The 27,293-nt window shown below is 41.3% G+C and overlaps 1 protein-coding gene across 4 annotated transcripts in view; it reads left to right on the forward strand.

The window, feature by feature from the left end:
- The window catches only part of abcc3 (ATP-binding cassette, sub-family C (CFTR/MRP), member 3), a 67,524-nt gene that overhangs the window by 14,158 nt on the left and 26,073 nt on the right, over positions 1 to 27,293 (forward strand). For all 4 annotated transcript variants that reach the window (XR_004556164.1, XM_034133101.1, XM_034133100.1 and 1 more), the window contains exons 2-7: positions 12,751 to 12,927; positions 13,765 to 13,890; positions 15,271 to 15,408; positions 21,121 to 21,246; positions 21,528 to 21,589; positions 23,776 to 23,907. Coding sequence is in view for 3 of the 4 variants with exons in the window: in XM_034133101.1 (XP_033988992.1) it covers positions 12,751 to 12,927; positions 13,765 to 13,890; positions 15,271 to 15,408; positions 21,121 to 21,246; positions 21,528 to 21,589; positions 23,776 to 23,907 (761 nt within the window). In the remaining variant the exon portion in view is untranslated. The remainder of the gene's footprint in view (positions 1 to 12,750; positions 12,928 to 13,764; positions 13,891 to 15,270; positions 15,409 to 21,120; positions 21,247 to 21,527; positions 21,590 to 23,775; positions 23,908 to 27,293) is intronic.

Consider the following 27,293-nt stretch of genomic DNA (forward strand, 5'->3'; position numbering starts at 1 on the left):
GGAGATCTTTGGAGGAAAGCCAAACACTCTGACCTGGTAAGTAGTTGGGAGCCGGGGTCCTGTGGCGGTCTGCGATGAGGCAGTTGCGGGCAGCGGAGCGGAGCAGGGCGGCTCGGGTATCCCTCCACACCTTATGACAGCGACGAAGGTGGGTCTGAACGGAAGGAACAGCAACCTCCTCTTCCTGGGATGGAAACAGGGGTGGTTGGAAACCCATGGCACAATGAAAGGGTGAAATACCTGTGGCTGCATTTGGCAGGGAGTTGTGGGCATATTCGATCCATGGCAGATGTGGGCACCATGACGAAGGGTTCCTGAAAGCCACACAGCGAAGAGCCGCCCCCAGATCCTGGTTGGCCCGTTCCGTTTGCCCGTTCGTCTGAGGATGATATCCAGATGACAGGCTCACTGATGCTCCCAGAGCCTGACAGAAGGCTTTCCAAACGTGGGAAATGAACTGGGGACCCCGGTCAGAGACGATGTCGGTGGGAATCCCATGGAGTCGAACAACATGATTGACCAGAAGATCTGCAGTCTCTCGGGCTGTGGGAAGCTTGGGAAGAGCAACAAAGTGTACCATCTTGGAAAATCTGTCCACAATAGTTAGGATGATGGTATTTCCTTGTGACAGTGGAAGTCCAGTGACAAAATCCAAGGCCACATGCGACCAAGGACGCCTAGGTACCGGCAGCGGCCGAAGCAGGCCAGAGGGAGATTGGTGGGAGGACTTGGCGCGGGCACATACTGTACAGGCAGCAACAAAGGCCCTGGTGTCTTGAGCCATGGAAGGCCACCAGAACCGTTGTTTTAGAATAAACAGTGTGCGATGGACACCAGGATGACAGGAGAGACGGGAGGCGTGTGCCCACTGCAGGACCTTGGAGCGAACAGGGGTAGGCACAAAAAGACTATTAGCTGGGCAGTTACCTGGGTTAGGTTGCGCCCGCTGAGCCTCCTTAACCAATGACTCAATCTCCCAGGTAACAGCCGCCACCACGCAGGAGGCAGGCAGGATAGTGTCTGGATTGGCAGCTGGTCCTTCGGAAGCGAACTGGCGAGAGAGAGCGTCCGGCTTGAGGTTCCGTGACCCTGGACGGTAGGTAAGGGTGAATGAGAAGCGGCCGAAATACAGGGCCCATCGAGCTTGACGAGAGTTAAGGCGCTTGGCAGATTGGATGTACGCCAAGTTTTTGTGGTCTGTCCATACAATAAAAGGGAGCTCGGCTCCCTCCAGCCAGTGCCTCCACTCCTCTAGGGCAAGTTTGACAGCCAGCAGCTCTCTGTTACCCACGTCATAGTTCTTCTCAGCTGGAGTGAGGCGGCGAGAGAAAAATGCACATGGATGTAATTTTTGGTCTCGTTCCGAGCGCTGGGAAAGAACTGCCCCTACCCCGGTGTTGGAGGCATCGACCTCCACCACAAACTGGCGAGAGGAATCAGGGTGGATGAGCACAGGGGCAGTGGTGAAAAGTCTCTTTAGCTCCGAGAAGGCTGCATCGCACTCTGGAGTCCAGAAAAAACCAGTTGTAGGGGAAGTGAGTCTGGTTAAAGGGCCCGCCACTCTGCTGTAGTCTCTGATGAAGCGCCGATAAAAATTGGCGAAACCAAGAAACTGTTGAAGCAGTTTAACTGAGGTTGGTTTGGGCCACCCCGCCACCGCTTGGATCTTCTCAGGGTCGGTCCTAATCTTTCCTTCCTCAACGATGTAGCCCAGGAATGAGACTGTGTTGACATGGAATTCGCATTTCTCCGCCTTCACAAAGAGTCTGTTTTCAAGGAGTCTCTGCAGCACCTGCCTGACATGGATAATGTGCTCCTCCTTGTTACGGGAGAAAATGAGAATGTCATCCAAGTAGACAAAGACTGACCGGTTGAGGAGGTCACGGAGTACATCGTTCACCATTGACTGAAAAACTGCTGGGGCATTCGTCAGTCCAAAAGGCATCACCAGATACTCAAAGTGACCGAGTGGTGTGTTAAAGGCAGTCTTCCACTCGTCCCCTTCACGGATTCTGACGAGGTGGTAGGCATTGCGGAGGTCCAGTTTGGAAAAGATGGTGGCTTCCTGGAGGGGTTCAAAGGCGGAGTTAATGAGGGGTAATGGATATTTGTTTTTTATAGTGATGGCATTGAGACCCCTGTAATCAATGCAGGGCCGCAGTGAGCGGTCCTTCTTGGACACGAAGAAGAACCCAGCACCGACCGGGGAGGAGGATGGGCGGATGACACCAGCAGCCAGGGAGTCATGGATGTAACTCTCCATGGATTTTCTCTCAGGGCGAGACAGGTTGAACAGACGTGAGGAAGGCAGAGGGGCCCCGGGAAGGAGGTCAATGGGACAGTCGTAGGGTCGATGAGGAGGAAGAGAAAGAGCTCGCTGTTTACTGAACACCTCTCCTAGGCTATGATATTCCATGGGGACAGATAACAGGTCAGGCGGCTCGATCTTGGGTGGTGGAGCGGCGGCCTCTGCTGGCGGTAGGGCAGACTGCAGGCATGAGGATAAACAAAAACAACTCCAACTAATGATTTTGCCAGTTATCCAATCAATCTGGGGGTTGTGTGTTCTTAACCAGGGATGACCCAACACTATGGGAGCATGAGGTGAGGAAATAAGGTGAAACTGAATAAACTCACGATGGTTTCCAGACAGAATGAGGTTTACTGGCTTGGTGCGGTGAGTGACTTGGGCCAGGAATTGTCCATTAAGAGCATTGGCATTAAGAGGTGAATCCAACACTTCGCAGGGAATTCCTGCCTGAGCTGCGATGTCAATGTCCAAAAAATTCTCGTCTGCCCCCGAGTCCACTAAGGCGAGCAGGGGTAGTGACTGTTGGTTGCAGCAAAGAACGGCTTCTAGCTGCGTTCTGGGTCGGGGGTTGAGAGAGGAGGAAGGGCTCGCCAGAATCCCCACAGCTACTGACGAGCCTGACCTTTTGGCAGATTAGGATAGGAGGAAACTAGATGACTGGTTTGGCTGCAATAAACACATTCCCCAGCCTGGATCCTTCTAGCCCGCTCAGATGGTGAGAGGTGGGCCCTTCCCACTTGCATGGGCTCATCTTCGGGGGGTGAAACCGAGAAAGGAGTCGGAAAGGATCTGGAGATTGGGGCAGTGGCAGTGCCAATTCGGGGATCAAGTGAGGAGTAGCTGGGATTGGGGTGACGGCTATTCCTATCCCTGCGTCTCTCTCTGAGGCGATTATCAATCTTGATAGCTGTGGCAATTAAATTATCCAAGCTAACTGGATCATCCCTAGCAGCTAGCTCGTCTTTAATTGCTTCGTTCAGCCCTTGAAGAAAAACATCTTGCAATGACTCGTTATTCCAGCCTGAGTCAGCAGCAACTGTTCTAAACTCAACTGAAAATTCGGCTACACTACGGGAGCCCTGCCGGAGAGAAAGAAGGCGCCTAGAAGCGTCCCTCCCCCGTACCGGGTGATCAAAAACTTTTTTCATTTCGGAAATGAAAGTATCAAATGATGAGCAAATGTGTGGCTGGCTCTCCCTAACGGCTGTAGCCCAATCTAGAGCACTCCCCCTCAACAGACTCATTACATATGCTACCCTAGCCCCATCTGTGTGATAAGTACTAGGCTGCTGCTCAAAGACTAACGAACACTGGAACAAAAAGGCTCTACAAATACCCAAATCTCCAGCGTATCGCTCCGGTGTAGGAATAACAGCCTCTCGTAGCTGATGGAGAGGTGCAGCAGGAGCGGGGGGAGGAGCTGTCGGCTGTGCAGCGGGCTGCGGGGGAGAAAACTGGGAGGTGAGCAGTTCCACTTGTGTGCCGATCCTTTGCACGTTAGTGGAGAGGTTCCGGAGAGTCTCCACAACCTCACGGAGAACCACGTTGTGATGCCCCACGAGAGCACCTTGATTGGCCAGGGCTTGGCTGAGTTCGTCCGCAGTCTTGGACTGGTGGCCTGTGTCCGCTGAGTCCATACTGGCCAGATCGTTCTGATAACTTATGCATACATAAATAATATACATAATAATGCCAAGATAGGTCCCCTTTAATAAGCACCGTAACTTTCATGATATCATTTCTCGTTCATAATCGGTTGTTTCCGTGAACGGCCGACTGTTGTGTGACGGCAAATGCCGCGGCCGCAAGGCATTGTGGGGCACCTATAGAAATAATAATCTAGACAAGCTATAATACAACATGTCTCCCTTCTCTTAAGGCCCTGACACACCAGGCCGATATCGGCCGTCTTGGGTTGTCTGGCGACAACGCGTTCCTTGTCGCCCAAAGTCAATTTGGTGTGTCCCGAACCCTCGGCCGTGACACGCCTTATTTGGCCTCAACATGTTGAATCGGCCGGGTGTCGGACACAAGCTATCGGGCCAAGAAACCACTCTGATCAGCTGTTCAGCTAGCAAATGAGAAGCGAAACGGAAGTGAGGGACGTAAACAAACGATTTAAGGCACAGGACAGCAGCTAAACACCAGCAGGTGATACTTAAAGACATCAAACATAGCCCTTAAATGTCCTCTCTTACCTCCCACACATAGCAGGGACATCTCTGATATCGGCGGGAGCGTCCCCGGCTGTCCTCTGCTGAGAGCTCCGTGATTTTTTTGGTCAAGTCCGGTTTATTTGTCAGTATAAAGTTGCAGGATTAGTCTGAAGTACCTCAACATTGTCCTTAAGTACAGTGTCTAAGTAAATGAGATACTGTCTACTGCTGTTCATTTACCTATTGTGAGTCGCCTCGGATAAAAGCATCACATGTAAATGTAAATTTAGCAAGAAGTGGCCATTATTACATTACATACATTACTACATTGCTGACTCAATAAACGACACACCCGCCAGAACACTGCGATCATCAGATGCAGGTCTATTAACTGTGATTTTATAGTATGTCTGCACTTTATGTGCTCATTTCATCATTCATGTATTTTTATATTCTAAAACATGTTTTCGATGGACGAGAGTGAAAATGGAACGCACACGCTATTTGCTGTTTGTTTATATCACAGTCTGTTCTTCTTCTCTTTCTTCCGGTTGTTGCCTATTTTGAATGACGAATACACACTACCACCGCCTGCTGATAAGGACAGTTATTGCCACTCACGCATGCGCAGTTCGTACGTGCTCGGCTGAAGTAAAGCGGTGTATTTCAGTGCGAGACACGGCCAAGACGCAGGAGAACTCGTCGATGGAACTGTCGGTGTCGGGTGTCGGCGAGTTCTCTGGTGACTGCCTGGTGTGTCAGGGCCTTTATAATCATAAACACATTAACATATAATGTCAAACACTCTTTACCAGGCACACACAGAGATTCAAAGTTAAGCTACCGCTAAGGAATAACGTTCCACTTCCGGTTGGCGGAAAGCGGCAGCCGATGCTCTTATTGTGAAACACTACAGACATGCTACTTCCGGTAGCCGAGTAGCGGAGCAATAAATGAACTGTAAACACATAGGTTGCGGTCGAATAGTCCAAAAATCAGCTCCTAAGTTCTACCCCTATCGTCTATTCCTTGACCTCTGAGTGAAACGTCCCTTAACGGGGTTAAGGGATAGTGGATAGGAGAATTCAAAAGGATTTAGGAGAAGAGACTGCGGTACATAAATGTGCGCCTGCTGCTGCTGTGGGGAAACTATGGAAACTACAGTTTTCTATACAGCGGACTACAACATGGATATTTAATAAGAACGAGGGACTACTGTTAACTCATCTAGAGACTCTGCACCGTGCTCTGATGCTGTTATGCTTTATGAACGGGGACAACAGAGAAACATATTCTTCATGACCAAAGTTGGAATTGAAATAAAAAAGGAAAGTGAAACTTATGCTCGTCACCCTCTCCCTCCGGTCCACATTAATACAAATGATCCCAATACGTATGATTGTATGAAAAGATCTTAAAATCAATACAAATGTATTTATTATAAACGTTAGTCCTTAACATCTATCACTGTGTATATCACCATTCAAACATCTTTTAAAAGTTGAACAAACCCCACACAGCTCAGTAAAGACTGTGAAATGTTGACTTTATTTGATCATTTCAGTAAAAACTGACGTTCATATTTCTCTTTTTGATTATAATACTGATGAACGTTCAAAACAAAGCACTTTGGCAACTTACCACATACGTTTTAAAATGCTTAAAGTGGACCTATCATGCTATATTTGAATAATATAGTGTAGGACCATACCTATATAAAGCATATTTATACTTTTTTTTTTTCAAAATACCAAACAGATCATGCATTTTAGCCATGCCTCATTTTGCTCTATTTGACCATTTCTAGCTCTGTTTTTGCAAGGGCTGATTCTGTGAGAACAGCACCATCTACTGGCCTGGCATATGTACTACAGCGTCTCCAGCGCTTTCGAACGGCAATGGCCGTGGCTGTCTCCTCCTGATTGGTGGAGTTGGCCCAATAGCCGTAGCGCCACCGTCCTGACGTCAGGACAGTGTTTAAATCTGGATCAGTTTTGATCAGATCCGTTGCAGCCCCTTTTTTAGAGATTTGGGTATGGAGGAAAATAGAGAGGGTTGTGTTTTCTGACACTTGGTGAGTTCCCTGGAACACCGGGGACACATATTCATGTATAAAAGACGTACAAAAGTGCATTTTGCATGATAGGTCCCCTTTAATAAGCACCGTAACTTTCATGATATCATTTCTCGTTCATAATCGGTTGTTTCCGTGAACGGCCGACTGTTGTGTGACGGCAAATGCCGCGGCCGCAAGGCATTGTGGGGCAGCATTTTCTCCTCTCCTTTAGGTTAGGGAGGTCCAGTGGTTCCTAAGCTAAAGGAGGTTATAAAGGAAGTTTGAAACCTCCTTTCCTTTCATTTAGAGAATTCGAACGGCACTTATCATGGCTGCCACTGAGGGACTTCCGGGTCATTTCACTCCGTTAGGAAGGTTCCTAAGCTAAATGGACTATTCGACCGCAACCATAATATCTCACCTTTAACGCCACATAAACATTTATCCACATAAACTACATCCTATTACATTAATAATAGGTCTGTGCCACTCAACACGGTGTATATACCCCTAACTTTGAGACAGGAGTGCCGACTCACTTAATGAGCAGCCATAATAAATATGCACGCAGCATGCACAGATCACATGAGCACGGAGACTCTGCATTAAGCCACATCGGCACAGAAGTTATCACAATAATAATAAAGTGTAGAACAACATAACAGGCAGCACTGTGGACAAACACTCACGTTCATTTACGCACACAATACGAAGATTAAGACGGCATAACTTTCCTGCAACTACTGACGCACATTACCCTCTGATATGTGACGTCACCCAAAACACGTGGGTTAGCCCCTCCCCACTATGAAGGCACAACTTAACAGGTATAAACTCTGTATAATAAAATAATATATATATATATCAATAACTATAACTTTGGGGCCTTTTCTACACAACTTCTTCCCAAGCTTCACGCGCAATTATTATTGATTGTTAACCTTTCAAGCGCTTTGAGCACCAGGAAAAGTGCTATATAAATGACATGTATTATTATTATTATTATTATTATTATTATTATTATTATTATTATTTTATGTGTAGTTACGCAATCTTCAGTTTCAGATTGTATCGGTAGGCTTTTACATTGAAATGCCTCTGCGCTAATGTGATAACAGCCTCTGTATCACATTAAATATATGAAAATGTGAACACGTTTTGCAATAACCACATACAGTAAGCTTAGAAAACGCAGCCTTTATTTAGTCCCTTCATCCATGGAAACAATCTCCTTTTTTTTATCACTTTCAAACGAACGAAAATGTTAATTTCCCCTGACAAATATTTAAAAAGTTTCACCACTGTGTGAATATTCCTTTTAGAAGGTGAGCCGATATAGCAGAAATTAATTAAACCATTTCTTATGTGCATTCAGTGTCTGCCACCAAGATAATAAAAAATGTGATATGTGTGAGCAAATAAAAGACAATGGTCTGGTTAGTGATTAAACTGGATATTTACTCGCTGCCTTTTCCCCAGTGGGCAGTCGAGATAACTACATGCTTTTAAATGTGACATTTGCTTTCAGCCCTCTGTTCCATGCCGAGTGATAGGGAGGTGTGTTACAAACACAACACAGATAATGTGCTGTTGGCCGCTCCCCTGCTGCTCAGGTTGGCATGAGGAAAAAAACGTTGGAATGGAGACACGTTGTGCTGTGGACACATTTGCAATGCAAAACTCTGCAGAATCCATTACTTCTAACAAATATGGTGCAGAGGCAAAAGGAGCGTGACAACGGCCTGTTTGGCTCCAGTGTTGTGCTAATAATCGATCTATCAAATATTCTTCTCGATTAGTCGATATACGTTACGTCTCTAAAACTTCAGAAGACAGTAAGATATTCTTATCAAATGTGTTGTTGTGAACAAAATACCCAAAGAGAGAATTATCAATACTGTTTCCAATTATTCAAGGTTACGTGATTTTGGCAAACATGGAGGACGAGAGTGAAGTCCTAAATACAGGGCTGGGGAAGGATAAAGAAAAACGTTGGTTACATGATTAGCAGACATTTGCATTGTAGTTTATTTTGACAGTGTATTGTCAGGTTTTTTAAATGAACGAGAAACAAAACCTGCAGAAAAGGTAAATGTTCCTTTTCTTTTTAGTTACTCTTAAATGCAATACTGTGTGACACTAAAGTCAGGCTGGTATTTATTTACACCTGTTAACTGGAAAACCTGAAGTAATTGTAATTAAACGTACACCTCAATTACTCTAATCTGAGACTAGGACAGGCAGCAAATGTTTATCATTTGAAAACCTAAACCAGTGAAACTTGTTTCAGTTTTCCTTGTTAAATAATCAGTTGAATATCAAATAGACGTTTAGAGCACATCTAAAGCTAACTGCTTAACTAGCTTCATATTCTTTTTTCTATCTGTACAAAAACCAAAGTGTGTTTGTACATGGGGTTATGCATGAATGACTTTTATTTTAATCTGCACACGTGGGGAAATATGTGGATTAGAATCAGTGATATTTATACTTTAAGATGGGTTGGTAATATCAGATGTTGGTGACTTTAAACCTAGCAACATTCTGTCATTAAGTAAAAAGTTATTAGCAGTAATTGAGAAATATGTTTACCATATACTTCTTTACACCTCACCCTAAACTGGTACACACTTTTGTCACATTTAATCATCATTTGTTGCTTTTCAATGTACGTTTTTGTTGGTGTTAGGGTTAGGGTTTGGGGCTTTAGAGGAGCTAATAGGTGTTTTTTGGCACAAAAAATGGGTTTCTCTTTATGCTAAGCTTAATAGCTGCTGGCTGTAGCTTTACGTTGACTGCACATTACATACTTCTAATTTTGGTTCTTGGCAAGTAAAACAGTAAGTATCCCAAAAAGTTCCAATATTAACAACATAAGGGTCTTAATTATTTGCTCCCCTGGATTCAGTTAGATGTACTGTATGATGCATAGACCAAAAACTATTCAAACAAATGAGGATATGTTCAGGCCTTATCAGGTATTCAAAAGCTTAAACACCTTTTCTGGGTGTATGATAGACAAAAAAGACAGAAATATATGCTTGTGGTCATTTACACATCACATTGTGTTTAGGGCCAGAGGGTAAAGGACTCCTTAAGAAGAGACATTTAAAAGCTGCCACACACACCAACACAAGCAATTACCCAACACCTCATACCACAGCAACACTTTCACACACACAGGAGGGTGTGGTGGTGTCGGAGAGTTGGCCAGCAGCTGTGTTTATCTTGGTTCCGTCTGTGGGTGGGCCCTGTACTGTGTTTGTCCAGGGGAGCACAATAACCACGGGCTGAGTCAGGGCTGCATCCCACTATGCTTCATGTTTACTTTACTCATCTCCTCCGGATGTCCTCGGATCACTCAGTTATTGTTGCTCTGCTGCAAAATAAATTATCTGTTTTCATATGCATGGTGTGGAAAAAGTTACACATTAACATATCAGAGTCGGAATCACACAGTTGCTCCATTTTAGAATAAAATGAAATAAATAAAACATATATTTATATATATAGATGGATAAACTGTATACTTTATTCATCCCACATTGGTCAATTGATATGTCACAGCAGAAATGTTAGGCATTAGACATGAGTTAAAAAAAATGGAATAAAAAAATACATAACTCTACAAAATAAACAGCAGTTATATACATATCAACACTAGGAGAAACACCAATTGAGTATCTGAAGAACAAACAATATAAATATATAAAAATAAGAATTTTAAGTTAATAAACTTGCCAAAACAATTATGAAAGGAAATACACATAAATAATCACAGGAATTTAAAGTAGTCCAATAAAAAAACAAAAAAAACAAGTTAAAATAAAAACATGTATATTACAACATGTGCAATGGTGTATTAGTATCAATAAGATATGAAAGCAGAAGTGCACAGTTCACTTCATCACATTTAAACCTCATTTTACAGAAGTTCATTTCTTTAGGCATTTCTGCATTACTTGATAAAGTTCACATGGCAATTCCCAAACACACATCCTGTTGATGCAGAACATTGCTTACTGTTGCTTTAATATTGCAGTTGATCTGAAAGAGCCACTGTTACTTGTGAGCTAAGTTCAGCTTTGTGTGGTTTAGTGGTAGCAACAACCCTTTGAAAACTGTCTCACTGATAATCTTGATGCATGTCGACAACACTCAAAACACAGCCGTCGGTTTATCTGCCTTAATTGCTTCTTCAGTTTGCATGGTGTGTCTCGTGTGTACTGAAGGCGAGTTCACTGTCAGCCGTTGTCAAGTGCATCAGAGAGAAGGAGAGAAATGTAGGGGAAGATAAAGTGTCAAGAAAGCGCCTATAGCCTCATTATGACAGATTCAGAACCTTTTCATCCAAATTGAGTTCACGGGCCTGGAATTATATCATTTTGGTTTTCAGATATGTCACTGGAATTTCTACTGTCAACTCAATACAATGAAGGAGATTGGAATGTCATTCTGGTGATTGCAGTGTTGAAAAATGACATTTAATAAAACCTTAATAATTCATAAAAAGAAAAAAATAATGAATTGTATTTTTTTTGAGTGCTTTTCCAAGTGCTCAAAGCGCTAAGCATTACCTATTACATATCAGACATGTAATACATGTAATACTGTGGACAATACCAACAGGAGTTTAAGGTGAAGTGTCTTGCCCAAGGACACAACGGCATGTTGCCTGCGGTGGTCAAGGTGGGATTGAACCTGTGCTTCCCTGGTCCCCTGATCTGAGGACACCAAACCACTAGCCCTATCTATTTCCACCCCATATTCGGCATTGTGTTTGTGGTAAACTGTGTCTCATAAGATGTTTTGAAGAGGCCCTATTATGCTTTTTGGGGGTTTTCTCTTTCCTGTAGTGTGTTATTAGGTTTTAGTGCATGTAAAAGGTCTGCAAAGGTTACAATGACCTTTTTGAACATTTCAGCATGGAAACATGTCACAGTAGAGGCACAACATTAGCATATTATATCCTATTTAAGGTGTATTATTTTGCAGAATGGCATTTTCTTAGATTTTCTTCATTTCCCACCTCTATAAATAGCTGACAGTCTTTGATCTGATTCATTTAGGAATAAAAAGAGTTTCTGGGTTTGGCAGCTCTGCATGCAATTCAAGTTTCAAGGTTAAATGGAATAAAGGCAGGCACAGTATCAGTTTTTCATCACATGATTAGCGTAGCAAAGGATAATTCACAATAGCCATCTTATCTCGATATCTAAGGAATATAAACAAATAATAATAATGCTATCAGTCACATTCATCTTTTACTTTGGTTTATTGTGTGTTGTGTAACTTTTTTGCAAATAAATACACTGAAAATACAAATGTTGTGACTAGGTAAAAGAGTAAATTACAATAGCAATATATATATAATATGATCAAAGAGGTGCTGGATATGTGTATTATGAACATCATATAAATATCTGATTTAAACCTCTTGGTATATCTCTAACCCCTAAATGATTGCTGATGCCTTTGCTTCTTTTCAAAGATTTAAAATCCAATACATTCCTGGTTACTACATATTCCACAGTTAGAGAAATGTTGTCAGGCTGCTCTGGCTCTCACCTCTAACCTGCTTGTAAAGCTGTTAATCCTGCCATTTAAAGTTACTATGATATCGCACAGAGGTTGGCAGACAAGTTTCTAACATACAAAGAACTGGATTTCACATCATGTTTCCTTCTCCCATGACGGATGGGTAAATATTCTCACAGTGTTGAAGGGAACCATTTGCTCTGATAAACTAGAAGTGGTGTTTTTGGTTGGGTGTTGGAGGTGTGGCGATATCTTTTTGGAAGTGTATGTCTGAGCAGAGTTTCTGCAAATCCAGTGAGAAGGTCAGACATACCAGTTTGGGTTTTTTGATCAAATATGAAGCACTGCATTTAAAGGATTAAAAGGCTTTTGGAAATGAAAATCCCAAGACTCCTCCGACAATGCAACATCAAATATACTTAACAAGTACATACAATTGTATAAAAGACAATGTGGTTTAAGTAAGTTGCAGAATAAGAAATATATATTTTTATAACATTTGAAAAGTTTAGAAATTAAATACTGTAGGGTAGAATAGGCACTGTATACTGTAATAATATATCAACATTTGGATATGAGGACTTTAAACAGATGTGCAGGACAGCGTATTATGGACAAACTGTAACTGAATAGTGAAACTTCAGGAGACTTTATACTAAAGTGTTGTTCCCCATATCGTGTGTCTGCAGGTAGCCAATCAGACATTCCACACGGACCGGCCCGACCTGCCGGAGTGTTTCCAGCTCTCCGTCCTGTCATGGCTGCCGTGCATCTACCTTTGGGCCGTCTGCCCCATCTACCTCTTCTATCTCAAGAGGAACAACAGGGGCTACATCATGATGTCCATAATGAACAGGTTCAAAACGGTGAGAGGGGACTTCATTGTTGTAGATTGTATCACAGTGCACTCCAGAACAAGGTTAGATTGTTACACGTGGCTGATATTCACAATGCCATCTAGTGGTATGAGTACTGTTGGTTGATCTGTTCTTCATTGAATAGCTCTAAAACAGTTAGATATATTTTAAATTTCAATGGAAATTACTATATTGCTCCTGAAACTGCATGATTTAAAGACAAATGTAAATCATTGGACGGCTAGCTTCAGGCATGTGTTAGGGTGTTTGACTGACATTGTTCAGTTACGTTTATTTGTTTATAGTGTCGTGGACAGTCCACATTAATCAACTGTCACAATAAACAGTAAATGGGGCAGCTTAAGCCAACATTGCTCATTTCCAGCTGTTGTCCCCGGCCAGATGATAATAGACACCCTTAAATTGTACCAACACTCATTTCCTTATAGTTCTCTAATGTAATAATGTTGATGCAAGCAATTCTTTACATTTGTTCAACAAGTCTTTGTAATGTAGTTAATATGCCATGAAAGAATTGCAGTCCCGGCCCCTTTTTTTAACGATTATGAGGACTTACCATGCTGTTAAATTAGTTTCTTACTCAAAAAAAAGAAAATGATATTGAATTAGCTAGGCTAACTAGAATGATTGGGAAAAACTAAATGCAATCATTTGGCTGTTCTAGACTTGAGATTCTCAGTTTCCAGTGATGCTGTGTGAGAGAAAGTCCCTAGTGTGCATCCAATGATGTTGCTGGAACTAAGCCACAATAACCTTTGGTTTTTAAGTATTTGATGTCTGTCTGTTTTTTAACCTTGCCTCGTTTCTCTCTTGCTCTGCTCTCAGGTGTTTGGCTTGTTGTTATGGATTGTGTGTTGGACAGATCTCTTCTACACATTCCACGAGCTGCGGCAGGGAAACACACAGCCGCCCATCTACTTTGTCACCCCGCTGGTGCTCGGCATGACCATGGTGAGGATATGTCTAACAAAAAACAGAAGGAGGATGTGTGGCTCTCTCGTTTATAATTGAATGCTTTTAAAAAAAATATTTCCAGAATTTTCTAATACAGAGCTCACAGTGATATGATATAATCAAGTCAACTTGCATATATATTGAACTGGAATTACTGATGCTGATTATTACCTGTTGCATGTTGATTAAGAATTTGAATGATGACGTTATGAATCAAGCTTCAAGCTATTCGGTTCAGCCCTAATGTTTAGTCTAAATAAAACGTTTTAAAAAGGTACATTTTCATGTGCCCAAAGCAGTTGTAGTCTCTAATGCAGTTTCCCAAATCCATAATACTATTCCCATACAGCAGGGGTGCCCAATACGTCGATCGCAAAAGTAGTGTGGGTAGATCGCATGGCATTTAAAAAAAAACAACATCCTTATTATGGCATTTGCCACTTGTCTACCTACATAAAAAATGCAGGTAGACAGGCCCGCCCCTCCCTACACGCAGATGACGCACACTGCGTGGGGCCTCACCTCGCGTAGGGAGCCTCATCTGAAGCGCAAATGTGGCGCACCATTATGCGCTTATGCGGCGCAATTGGTGTAAGTGCCACAGTTTCTCCGCCGCTGCGAGGTTCCGGCACTCGCAGTTCACTAGCCCCACCGTCGACGCTCGTGGCACAGAGGGCCTCATGACTTTGCGTGGGGCCACATATTGGGCAGGGGCGGCCCTGTAGGTAGATCATTTTGACTTGGTCATTTTGAAAGTAGCTCCCAAGCTGAAAATGTGTGGGCACCCCTGCCATACAGTATGTACTACATACCTAACGTCATAGTTTCAGCAGTTACTAAACAAAAACATCTAAATACTTACACAACATTATGTGCAACATCTGACATTTGAATGTCACTGCCAATAAAATAAAAAAACAAAAAGGTCTTCCTTGATTTATCTGGATCTCACCACCAATTTGGAATTGCAAATATAACAGCATTTAAATGATCCTTTAACGCCACATTTATAAATCGATAGCATTTATTTCTCTCTGGTTTTAGTACCCTTAATTGTTTTTTTCTCTCCCATGTAGTATTGTTTTGAGACGGACCATTTATCTTGTCATCACTTCCTGTCAGTTCTAGTGTTTTTTGGTGCCCCTATGTCCTAGCTGGCCATCAGTAGCAGGCTGAAAGCATTTATCCAGAGCCGTATACTTAAGTGAAGCTTGTCCGCAGTTCTCCTGAGAGCTATGAAGCATGAAAGGCTGACCCAGTCAGACTGCGGTTCACCTTACATGCCCTCAGTGATTAAACCCTGGCTAATCTAACATTCTGCCTCTGCCCATCCATTCCTCTCTCCGTGTAATACCCCCCCCCGCCCTCCTCTCTCAGCTGTTGGCCACGTTTCTGATCCAGTTTGAGAGGTTACGCGGGGTCCAGTCCTCAGGGGTCCTCTTCATCTTCTGGTTCCTGTGTGTGCTATGTGCCATCGTGCCTTTCCGCTCCAAGATCCTCCAGGCCTCCAGCCAGGTGAGAACGGCTCTCAAATGTCTTTTACACACTGAAAAAAATTATTTTGAATGAAACATATTATGTCAACAAATATCACATAATTGTATTAGGTAAGTCAACGGTTCAGTTTTTTTAGTTCACGTCCATCATCCTCTTCCCCATCCCCAATTCTCTTGTCTTTGCTCTGCATTTCCTATCTCCTCTGCCTCCTCAGTGCTCTTGACGTTTGAGACTACTTCATCTGTCAGCTCTGTCTCTCTCCTCCCTCTCCACGTTGTCTCAGGAGCTTACAGTGAGTGGATGTTTGGAGAGGGGTCATCCCAGGGCATCACTAAGCGCAGAGGGAATAGTAGGCCTGTTGTTCCTACCATACTTATCTCACCTCTAGGGCTGTTAGCTGCAGCACACTGCAGACAAATCCCACAGGTGACAAGACAAGACAGGGTACAACAACAACAACAACATGTCAAATATAATTCAGAAGCAGCGCCAAAACATTATTTTTCTTGCAAACCATTGATCCAGGTAATTACTTGGCTAGGTGTTGGGCATTTTGGCAGAACTGTAAAGCTCCGAGCTGCTGGAAATACAACACTCCTCTAATCAGTGACCTATTAAACATTTCAGTACCACTTTCTATAATGCTGCATAATGGGTTATAATCTGCTTATAGCGCTGTAAATGGACTGCATTAATATAGCTTCTCTCTAGCTTTAGCAACCACTCCACACAATACTACTCAAGCCAGCCTTCACCCACACTGAAAAAAATGAAATGTTGACTTTTCAAATTGTATTATGTCAACAAATGACACATAATTAGGTGAGTTGAAAGCAATTATAAGAAGTTTAAAGGGGACCTATCATGCAAAATGCACTTTTGTACGTCTTTTATACATGAATATGTGTCCCCGGTGTTCCAGGGAACTCACCAAGTGTCAGAAAACACAACCCTCTCTATTTTCCTCCATACCCAAATCTCTAAAAATCTGCAACGGATCTGATCAAAATTGATCCAGATTTGAACATTTCACTGACGTCAGGACGGTGGCGCTACGGCTATTGGGCCAACTCTCCACCTATCAGGGGAATGTGGGGTTGGGCCACGGCCGGCCATTGCCGCTCCAAAGCGCTGGAGACGCTGTAGTACATATGCCAGGCTATGTAAGTGGCGCTGTAGTCTGCCACAAAAGCAGCGAAGAAGACTTCCCGCGCATGGTTGCCATGGTTACCCTTCTGTTTATTCTCCGCTGTGGCTTTTTTTCTCCCTCCCCGAGGCAAGCGTTTGCTCCCGCTGCTTTAATTCAATGCAATCCCTCCCCGTCGAGGCAAGCACTGTAATTCTCTCCGGTTAGTCCACCAGCAGATGACAAACACCCACCTCTCCGCCTCTTCCAAGGAACGAGGGGACCGTGCGGCAGAGTTTCAGTTAGGTTTTCTTTCGCCGGTCAAGATGTCCGTTAAAGTTTAAATCTTCCGGACAAAATTAGAAAAGTACCGGTCAAAGGTCTTCTTTGTTATTTATTGAGCTTTAAAACAAATGAATAACGACTCTATATAATAATATAATAAAACACGGAGGACGGAGGACGGAGATCTCTTTTTCTCCCCCTCTTCTGACAGCCCAGCAGCTGATCAGAGCACCCCTCTCCTGCAGGGGGGCGTGGTCAGCTGCAGCTCACAGAATCAGCCCCCCTGCAAAAACAGGGCTGGAAAGAGCAAATGGAGCAAAATGAGGCATGGCTAAAATGCAGGATCTGTTTGGTATTTTGAAAAAAAAACTATATTTATATACTTTATATAGGTATGGCCCTACAATATATTGTTCAAATATAGCATGATAGGTCCACTTTAAATATTAGGTTAAACTTAATCAATGTATTATGTCAACAAATTAAACATAATTGTATTAGGTTAGTTGAAAGCAATAACATTAAAGGTCATGTCATGGCCATTTCTACTGATCATAATTCCATTGTTGAAGTCTACTAGAATAGATTTACATTGTTCAATGTTCCAAAATCACATTGGTTTCTCATACAGCATCTCTGTATAGTTTGTGTATTCACTCTCTGTCCTAAACGGCTTGTTGGAGCTCCTGCCCACTATGAGCCCACTGTGCTCTGATTGGTCAGCTCGCCCACTATGAGTCCACCACCGTTACAGCGGAACATCAGTGATTATGTGTTACAATTAACAACCAGAAAATGACACCAGTAAGGACAAACAGATGAGAATGCTGCGTGGGGTCTGGGTGCCATGTTGGCGGGACGTTGCAGGGCTCGCTGCTGCGAGGAGCGGACAGTGTGAGCTGGATTACTGGTGTCGTTTCCTGGTTGCTGCGTGGGGTCTGTGAGACAGCGAGCTGTGAGTTGTGCGAGCTGTGAGTTCAGGCTGAGAAATCCGCGGAGTAGCACGGCTGAGAAAGATAAGGCTGAGTGAGTGAGTGAGTGAGTGAGTGAGTGAGTGAGTGAGAGAGTGAGTGAGTGAGTGAGTGAGTGAGTGAGTGAGTGAGTGAGTGAGTGAGTGAGTGAGTGATTAAGGGAGTGAGTGAGTGAGTGAGTGAGTGAGTGAGTGAGTGAGTGAGTGAGTGAGTGAGTGAGTGAGGTGAGTGAGTGAGGTGAGTGTGACGTGAGTGAGTGAGTGAGTGAGTGAGTGAGTGAGTGAGTGAGTGAGTGAGTGAGTGAGTGAGTGAGTGAGTGAGTGAGGTGAGTGAGTGAGTGAGTGAGTGAGGAGTGAGGAGTGACGGACGCCGGTGAGTGGGAGTGAGTGAGTGAGTGAGTGGAGTGAGTGAGTGAGTGGTGAGTGAGTGAGTGAGTGAGTGAGGGAGTGAGTGAGTGAGTGAGTGAGTGAGTGAGTGAGTGAGGGAGTGAGTGAGTGAGTGAGTGAAGTGAGTGTGTGTGTGTGTGTGTGTGTGTGTGTGTGTGGCTCCACGGATTGGTCCATTAGGACCGTCGTTACGTCACTTGGTACCAGGAAGAAAAAGAGAAATGTCCAACGAGGCGTTCTGGGGCAGCATAGACAGGTATTTTCTGTGTTAGAGTTTTACTCGCTACAGGGTGTACTTTGAGGGTTGTGACTTTTGAGGGTTTGTGACTTTGCAGACCGTTTACATGCATAAAAACCTTCATAACACACAAGGGGACGGGTAATAACCAGAAAAGCATGACATGGGACCTTTAAGTCTAAATACAATGTAGGTTACATTTACTATTACTGATTTCAAATAACTTGATATAATACATTTAAACGTCGCCGTTTTTCAGTGCATTCATTCACACACACATTCACACACTTGTGGAAGAGGTTTCCATACAAGCTGCCACCAGCTCATCAGGCTCAATAAACAATTAACAGATTATAATCTTTATGTATTCTCCCCTACACAACATAGCAGATATAACATATCACACGCTTGTTCTAAGCCAATATAAGTTGTAGGGCTGTGCGATTATGGCAAAAATCATAATCACAATTATTTTGGTCAATAATTGATATCACGATTATTAAAAACGATTATCCATTTACTTTGAAAACATCCATTTATTGAAAAGAAAATGTGAACAGTATGTTTTTAACAGTTGATTACCCTGAACTTTAAGTATAATTCAACTGAAAAACCAAAAAAAAAAAGAATTATTATTACATTTTATTTTTTTTAAATAAAAATAATAATCGTTTTATTTCGATTACGGTGTTTTCGTAATCGTTGCAAGCCAAAATCGTAATCGAGATTAAAATACGATTAATTGCACAGCCCTAATAAGTTGTAATTGTTTGCTTTAATGAAGTGGGAAAAACATATTTAATCTAAAATTGGAATTACAAATTATTTAAGTACTTGACACTTAAAGTCATATAACATAGCTTTAGAATGTGTAATGGTTATTGTATATAACATGTTGGATTCAGGAAGACAAACATGGGGTAATCTTTTCAAAAGGAAAGTCTTCAGCACACTCTTAAAAGTTTGGACACTGTCTCATGAAAATAGGAAATTGAGGTGAATTTCTGTTAGATCTTAGCTCTTTTTGGCATTCTTGATCATCTGTATTATGGAAATGTTTCTGGCTGTGTTAACTTGCACGTTATAATTGGATTACGCTCAATATTCAGAGTAAGCACCGATTAAGATGTGCACATTGGTTCATATTCATGTTTCTGTGTGCGAGATAATCAGATTTATGGGAAATGCCACCTGCAATTGTTTTGGTAGCCTCAAAATAACAGTAAAAAGTGTGAAATAAATATCCATTAGACCAGAAGTGTATAAGAAATGCAAGTCAGCCTCATGAATGCACCACACACTGACGCTAATACCATGGGTTACTGTAAGATATTTGTTTATGAAAAAATAATATCCTGTGTGTGTGGGCGGAAAATCTTTTATATCAGTTAAGAGTAGACTCCACTTGTCCAGCCTGAATGTCTAAGTACAAAAAGGTGTGTTCAATTGCTGTCACTGAATTCCTTTTGTGCCACATGATGGATGGTATTATTTTGCACTTCCTTTATGATAAAAAACACTTTCAACCAAAATAATTACATTTCATTCATATTTAAAAGTCTTTACTTAGTGTGGCTGCTTTCAAAGTAACACCAATCCAGGACAGACGTGTAAGCAGAGCCTGGAGCACTCAGTGGGTCACAGTGTGAGGCAGGCAGGTGGTAAACCACGCAGCCATGTGTTCCAGGTCAGCCCAGGCTACAGCAGACTTGTGCTATAATCACGTTGATCCAGAAAATTAGCCCATGAACAAATATGATTCAGGGATTTTACACTGTCTAACTAGGTCATCTATTTATAATCATGTTCATCTGATTTAGCTGTTTGGAGAAAACGTTTGTGGCTTCCCTTTGGGTCTTTCTGTGTTGGGAATATTGTGTGAACTCAAATCAATGGATGCAAGTTAAAAGTCTCAGGAATTCTAAAATGTTTAGTCGATGGTAGGTAGCGTTTGCTACAGGACAACCAGGTCAAAATGGTCTGTCTAACTCTTTAGTTTATGATCAAATACCTGTAAAATGAGGTTTGTGGCTTTTCAGATTAGATGTTAGCATATTAGCAGGCTAAACTAAAGTGCTGGAATTACATCTGCTAAACATCAGCACTTACATTGCCATTGTGAGAAGGTTAGCATGCTAATCATTTAGCTGAAAGAGGCCCTATTATGCAATTTTCATTCTTAATGCCTTTTTTTGTCTGACTTGCGCTCTACGATTGGCATTGTGGGCCTGTAGGCTGGTCCACCAGTTAGATCCAGACTTACATATGTCAAGGTGGACTGCCATGACATTTTGTACAGGCTTTGATGGTTCCTTGAGAAATAACTTGTCTTGTACCTGTGGTGATCGTCTGGCGCAACAATGATGTTGCAACTGCGGTTTTGAATGAAATATTTTGAAGATTGTTGGGAATATCAATTTCCTCATAGGATTTATCAAAACAACTTATCTTATCTTTTAACTTTTTATTTAGTGCCAGCATCAGATCAAAATTGTCCATCCAAAACTTGGAAAGAATACCCACAGAAACTAACAGTTTGATCAATATTAGCTGTACCTCACATTTAGTTCAAATTGGCATGTTAGTGTGGTTTTTGTGAGAATGTTAGCACACTGACATTTAGCTCAAAGCACTGGTTTGTCCTAGCACAGCCTCACATGATCTTTCCTTTAATTTCATATTTGCTATCATCTCATCTCTTTGTGTCTTTATTTTACATTTCAGAGCGAAGTCAACGACAAGCTGCGATTCACTACGTTCTACTTCTACTTCGCCCTTGTGGTCTGTGAGCTGATCCTCTGCTGCTTCAATGAGAAACCTCCTCTCTTCTCCAATGTTGTCACAGACCCTGTGAGTTATGCATCCTTCTGAAGTGTCCACTCAGAGCCCATGAAGCATGTATGTATGTTACATGCAAGGACATCTTCAATTCCAACTTGTATGTTCACGGTCCTGAGTGGCTGGAAGTCTGAGTGTGTGCCTCAGGGCCACTGTGTACTTGTTAAAGAAGGTCACACACTTATACACACACACAGAGAACACGCTTGTTGCTGGCTGCTCATAGAAGTATGTCAACTGTATCCTTGTTTACCCCTGACTTGTTTTTCTGCACATTTTCCTATTTTGTTCAGAATCCCTGCCCTGAAGCCACAGCAGGTTTTCTCTCCACCATGACGTTCTGGTGGTTCACAAGGTGGGTTCACACTGGTGTCTGCCTCCCAATGCCTCACCCATAGACACATCATGTGTTGTACATATTGGGATTAATAATATATTGTATTTTTACATTTAAATTTAAAATGTAACTTTCAATTAAGTCAAGTTACTTCAAGTCACTATAAAACAACAAACTAAAGGCTGCTGCTGCACAAAGAACACACTACTCACACAGTAACCTACTACTCCTTTTATTTAGCTAAACTATGCTACCAACCTAGTGGCTAAATTAGCGAGGCTAGGTTGCTAACTTGGATTATTTCTCGAAGTAGAGTACATGTTAGCAATGTTTGCTAGCTCCTTTTATCGTAAGCAAAAAAAATGTCTGTCATGTTGTTTGTTTTTGGTCAGTTTGATGTTCACAGAATTCTGTATTTCTCTAAGGGACATCTATGAAATCAAAATCGCTTAGCTCCGAATTATCTAGCTAGCTGTTTTTGTCACTTTAGTGCTGATTAATAATACAAGCTAACAACCTAGCATAGTTAGCTGGCTAGGTAGCCTTGTTAAGCTAAATCAGTAAGGTGTTTCTTACTGTGTACAATCTACATTTAAACATCAATAGGAGGTGGTTACTGTACATTTGTTAGCGCGTATTTAGCTTGCTGTTAGTCTGGGATCATGTAATTATTTTGAAGGGCCGTAGTCAGGGGGGATTTAAAGGGTAAATATGTTATCCAGCCCAAGGCCCAGGTCCATGCAGAGATCTATGGTGATGATGCATTATTGTGAACAACAATTCAAAGTTAAAATGATACGAGAAGAACTAGTGACGTTAGCTGTTAGAAGCTGGTTTTGCAGCACAGTTACTTTTAATAGAGGTTGCATTGTGAATTGTGTCGCTTCAAGCTCTATTCAGTAATAATACATTTAAACGTAATCTAGTAAATGTACTTTTGGTCCAGAAGCTTTCAAGAAAAATAAAGGTGATCTCTTCAGACCAATATAAAATGGATATCAGGCAATTATTTTATTATAAAATATATAATTATATATTTTATAATAAAATAATTGATAATAATAATAATAATTGATAATATTATATGTATTTGCTCAAAGTTGATAATTACTGTAAACAAGGGAGACCTATTTTGAGAGGTTGGTTTGTCCCACACCAACTGATGATAACTGACTAATTATTTTTGATTCCAACAACAAACAAGATGTTGCTTCTTTCATCTTACTGAAATACAGCATCTTCTTTCTGTTTTTTCTGTAAGCCAGTCTCTCCTCTTACCGGAAAATGCATCAGGGCAATTTCCGGTGAAATCTGATCTACCAGTACATAATAATGATTAGCAAATCCAGGAAACTCAATTAAGGTTTTTTGTGGGGAGAATTCCTACTGAGTCAGTATCTTAGATTTTTGTTTTAGAATGACATTTTGCTCATGTAATGAAACACACAACAAGGTACATAAGAAAACACCCTGAAAATCGTTCAAAGGCAGAGAGACAGGTAGAGACTAACAAGCCTATACTGCCTCCTTCACATCTAATTGTGATTGTTGAATTGTTGAATGTTCCAGATTCAATAAACTGCTCTCTCTCTCTTCAATTCAATTAAAAACCTTTATTGGCATGGCCATGATGACATACATCTTTGCCAAAGCATTGTACAAATAATGGCATTTAAAACACTCATCTAAACATATATAATGAAAATCATTGTACCAACCATCTATCAATGTTTTTCGAATTTTTTTGAGCAACAAATTCAACTACAGCATCCCCTAACACCAGTCCTATTTTTTAAACCCTTAAAGTGACACAAAAAAAACTGAACAGAAATCATATAGGCAATTATTAATTATTCTGCTAGATAAAACTGGTAATATATATATATATATATATATATATATATATATATATACATTTGATGCAGGGTTGTGGTATGATTTTAATATATTTTTTTCTGATTAACAAAAAAATTATAGAAGCATATTGGACAATTTTGGGAACAAATGTTACCGGACAGGTTTACATTTTGGGCATTGTGTAAGGTAGTGCTGGTCTGTCTCCACAGCAGTTCTGCCACACTGATGGCAGAGCTGCTCCTTTTTTGGCAGCCATGTTTTCTTATACCTGCCTGTTCCTATTACCATGTTGTGAATGCTCAGTCTGTACTTTGCTAACATGGCTCTCTCCGTCTCTCTCTCTCTAGTATGGCTATAAAGGGCTACAAAATGCCTCTCGAGACCAAAGACCTGTGGTCTCTGAACCAGCGCGACAGCTCCAAGGTGACGGTGCCCAAACTCCTCAACCAGTGGGAGCAGGAGCTGACGAAAGCCAAGAGGTATGTTTTAAAAGGGAAGAGAAGAAGAAGTTAATATTTGATAAAAACAGCTTACTTTACTGTCAGTGTATTGAACATACAATATGTTTAATGCCAAAGAGACAGTAGTCTAAAGAGAGAGATCAGGTTTAAGAAGAAAGATCTGCCTAGTTTAAAAATACAATGTGACGCAATAATCACATTTATCCATTCACATTTCTTTTAACCAAGGCTGTCCAATTGTAAGTCATGACCTTCGAGAGCTGTCATTTGGTTTTCAAAAAATGAAATTTATTTATTTCAGTTTTAGTTGTATTTAACTATCTTGGACACAGCTATGTTTCCTTTCATCTCTCTGCATTCCTGCCATAACATACTTTCACTTTCTATGGTCATTTGTTTCTACTTGAAATATAAATATTTAAAAAACAGATAAAACAGATTTCATAGTTTGATTAAAAAGGTGATACCTAAAACAGTAACTCCCGTAACAGGAGGAAATAGTACATTTGATGAGTTTTTCTCATGGTAACAAGGAAACAGTGTGGTTTACAGCTGTCATTTTGAGGTCTATAGCACAGAGGAATATGTTGTATTAGTCTTCGATACACACACTTTTATATAGGGTACATTTTGTTTTACAAAAATAAGGAATATAGAATTCTTTAACCTGTTAAGCCCGAGAGACCCCGGTACCGGGTTTAAATAAAACCCACAATGCTAACACTGAGCCTCTGAATTAGCAACGAGCGAAAAATGCTAACACCTTACTGCACCGAAAATCACTCACAAAACCTTATTATCGATCTCTTCTCTACATCCATGACATCGTTTCACATCGTGAGGTGACACAGAATCGTTGGACACCCACATTATCACTGAATTATACGAAATGGCGACGTTATAAGCAAAAACGGACATCAAAACAGGTGACGCTAGGTAGCTAAAAATGCTAACATTTTTACCTTGGCTCTGTAGTCTCTCCAAAGTGGTCTTCAATAGCATTAAAACGATAAAAACGCTGCTGAAGTTAATCCATAGGTTAATCCAATGTGTCTGTGTCCCTTTGAAATTATTTCTGATAATCCATAAGCATTAAAACTGCTTTTCCGTTTCCAGATGTCAAAGCTAGAGATAGGTTCGCTCTGATGCTAAATTACATGCGCGAAGCCCCCACCTTTTCGTTTCACAATGAGTGTGTGTGGGGGACTCCCCCTTCGATTCTATTGGCTCTAACGGTCAGAAAGAGGTGTCAACCATCAAAATCGACCAAGGGGGGCCAGAGATATGGAAAATCCACCCAAATGACCCCAGAAGTGGTTTCTTTTTGCTAAATCTCTCTAAAAAGGTCAAATGTCACTTGTTTTGCATCAATCTTGATACAGGGTACTTATTATATGTTGTACTTTGGATTCTTAAAGCTTTTAGTCTACTAACCCATCATCCAAGGGTAGTTTTCACTATAAGTACAAAATAATTTTTGAACGGACACTATAATTTACAGTTTTTTACTATGTAAAATCTGAATTTTCTTTAAAATAAAAAACATCTATATTGATTCTGACTTTTCTACATCCAACTCACAGGTTTATTATTACTTTGAGAAAAAAGATTATTAATTCAACCCTTTTAGAAGGGAAGATATGGTCATTTGTTCTGGGAATGTCATTTTCGAGCCTGAGACCTGAAAAACAGGCTCAGGGCTTAACAGGTTAAGACATAGATACACAAAATATCTGGTTTCTCCAGGATTATTCACTTGTGTTACATGGTATTTTGTTTTAATGTAGGAATCAGACACCAACTAGGTTACTTGAGTGTATATAAACATCCTAAATGTAACTTCAATAATGTGGTTTCCTGTGTGAAAAGTTTAAAAAGTGCTGTTGTACAATATGTTCACCCTTTTTTGCACAAGTGAAACCATGAGAATGTAATTGAAACTCTAACAATAACATAGCTACATCTCATTTATGAAACCAATACCACTGTCTCTTTAAAAAAATAATTTTCACAGTGGAGTTGATAACAAAAGTATTTACAAAACAAAAGTATTCACAACAAACAAGTAGTACTTACACATAAGAAAAGAAAAAACCAAACACATGAATTCAAAAAGACAAAAAGGAAAGAAAAGAGTCAAGAAGAGCAAAGTGTTTTGTGCTATTTTATCATTTTACATTGTTACAATATTTTGGGGATAGTCTGGCTCAGCTGGTGTTAAGAGGAAAAGGAGACCAGGTTTTATTAAAAGGGATTATTTTGTCTTTAAGGTTGAAGAAAGCGGTTCCAGGTTTGCATGATCTGTTTAATTATTGAGCTTATGGTTGATGGATATTTTAGTTCTTTTTTTCCATCTGATTAAAATAGTTTTCTATGCTATATTTAATCTGTCTCCCATCTCTGTAAAACATGCTGCAGAACAAATAATTGTTCTAGTATGGGTAATATTTCATTCCACATTATAAGCCTGTTTAGTTACATACTTGAGAACCAAGTGAGTTGCTTAGTCATGATAACAGGACTTCAGCTCTACATCGATTAATGCATCAATAGGAAAAATAATCTGCAAATATTTTTGAAAAACGATTAATAGTTAGGGAAATGTTTAAAGGTCCCATGACATGGCAATTTCTACTGATGATGAGTCCACCACCATTACAGCGGAACATCAGTGATTATGTGTTACAATAGGAATAGTTCCGATAGTTCCTGGGATTTTGCGTTTTGTAAAAAGATCTGGAACTAGAACTTAGTTATTTTCCTGCTAGAGAGGTGGTACTTTCCTGGGGAGGAAAAGGTTCCAATTGCTGGGCGAATTGCAAACCACGCCCCGTAAAACTCAGAAAAGTTTTGTGAAGCCGCCATTGTATTTGCTTTCATTAGCATTATTAGCATTAGCATTAGCCCAGCGCACCAACCCTCACATCAACAACAATGGCCGATTGTATTGAAGCGCTACTCGTTTCGGTTTTGCTCTGTTTGCTTTGTGTACAAACTGGATAAAACGCGGGCTTTTTGTTGTTGTTCAGGAGGTTGATCCCGCCCCTGCCCCCGCCTCCGACGTAAGCGTGACGTATGCGGTTCTTGCTTCTAGACCGACAATCTTTTGGTGCTTGAAAAGCACCGGTTTTCGGAGCTTAGAGGTGTGCTAGTGGAGCACGCTCAGGTACTCTTCACGCTAACGATGGATCACTTCTAGGCTACTGTCCCGCAGCTGCTGCCTCTCTGGCTACTGCTGCGGAGCGCATAAAGCAGTCTCTTCATAACGAAGGAACACTTCTTCTTCAGGCAGGGAAGGCTACGTAGCACGCAGTCTACTGTCCCGCAGCTGCTGCCTCTCTGTTGGACTCCGGTACTGCACATTACTCACGAGACGTTGTAAAATAAAATTAGTGGGGGGCGAA

Source organism: Trematomus bernacchii, unplaced genomic scaffold (genome assembly GCF_902827165.1).
Source record: "Trematomus bernacchii unplaced genomic scaffold, fTreBer1.1, whole genome shotgun sequence".
NCBI classification, from domain to species: domain Eukaryota; kingdom Metazoa; phylum Chordata; class Actinopteri; order Perciformes; family Nototheniidae; genus Trematomus; species Trematomus bernacchii.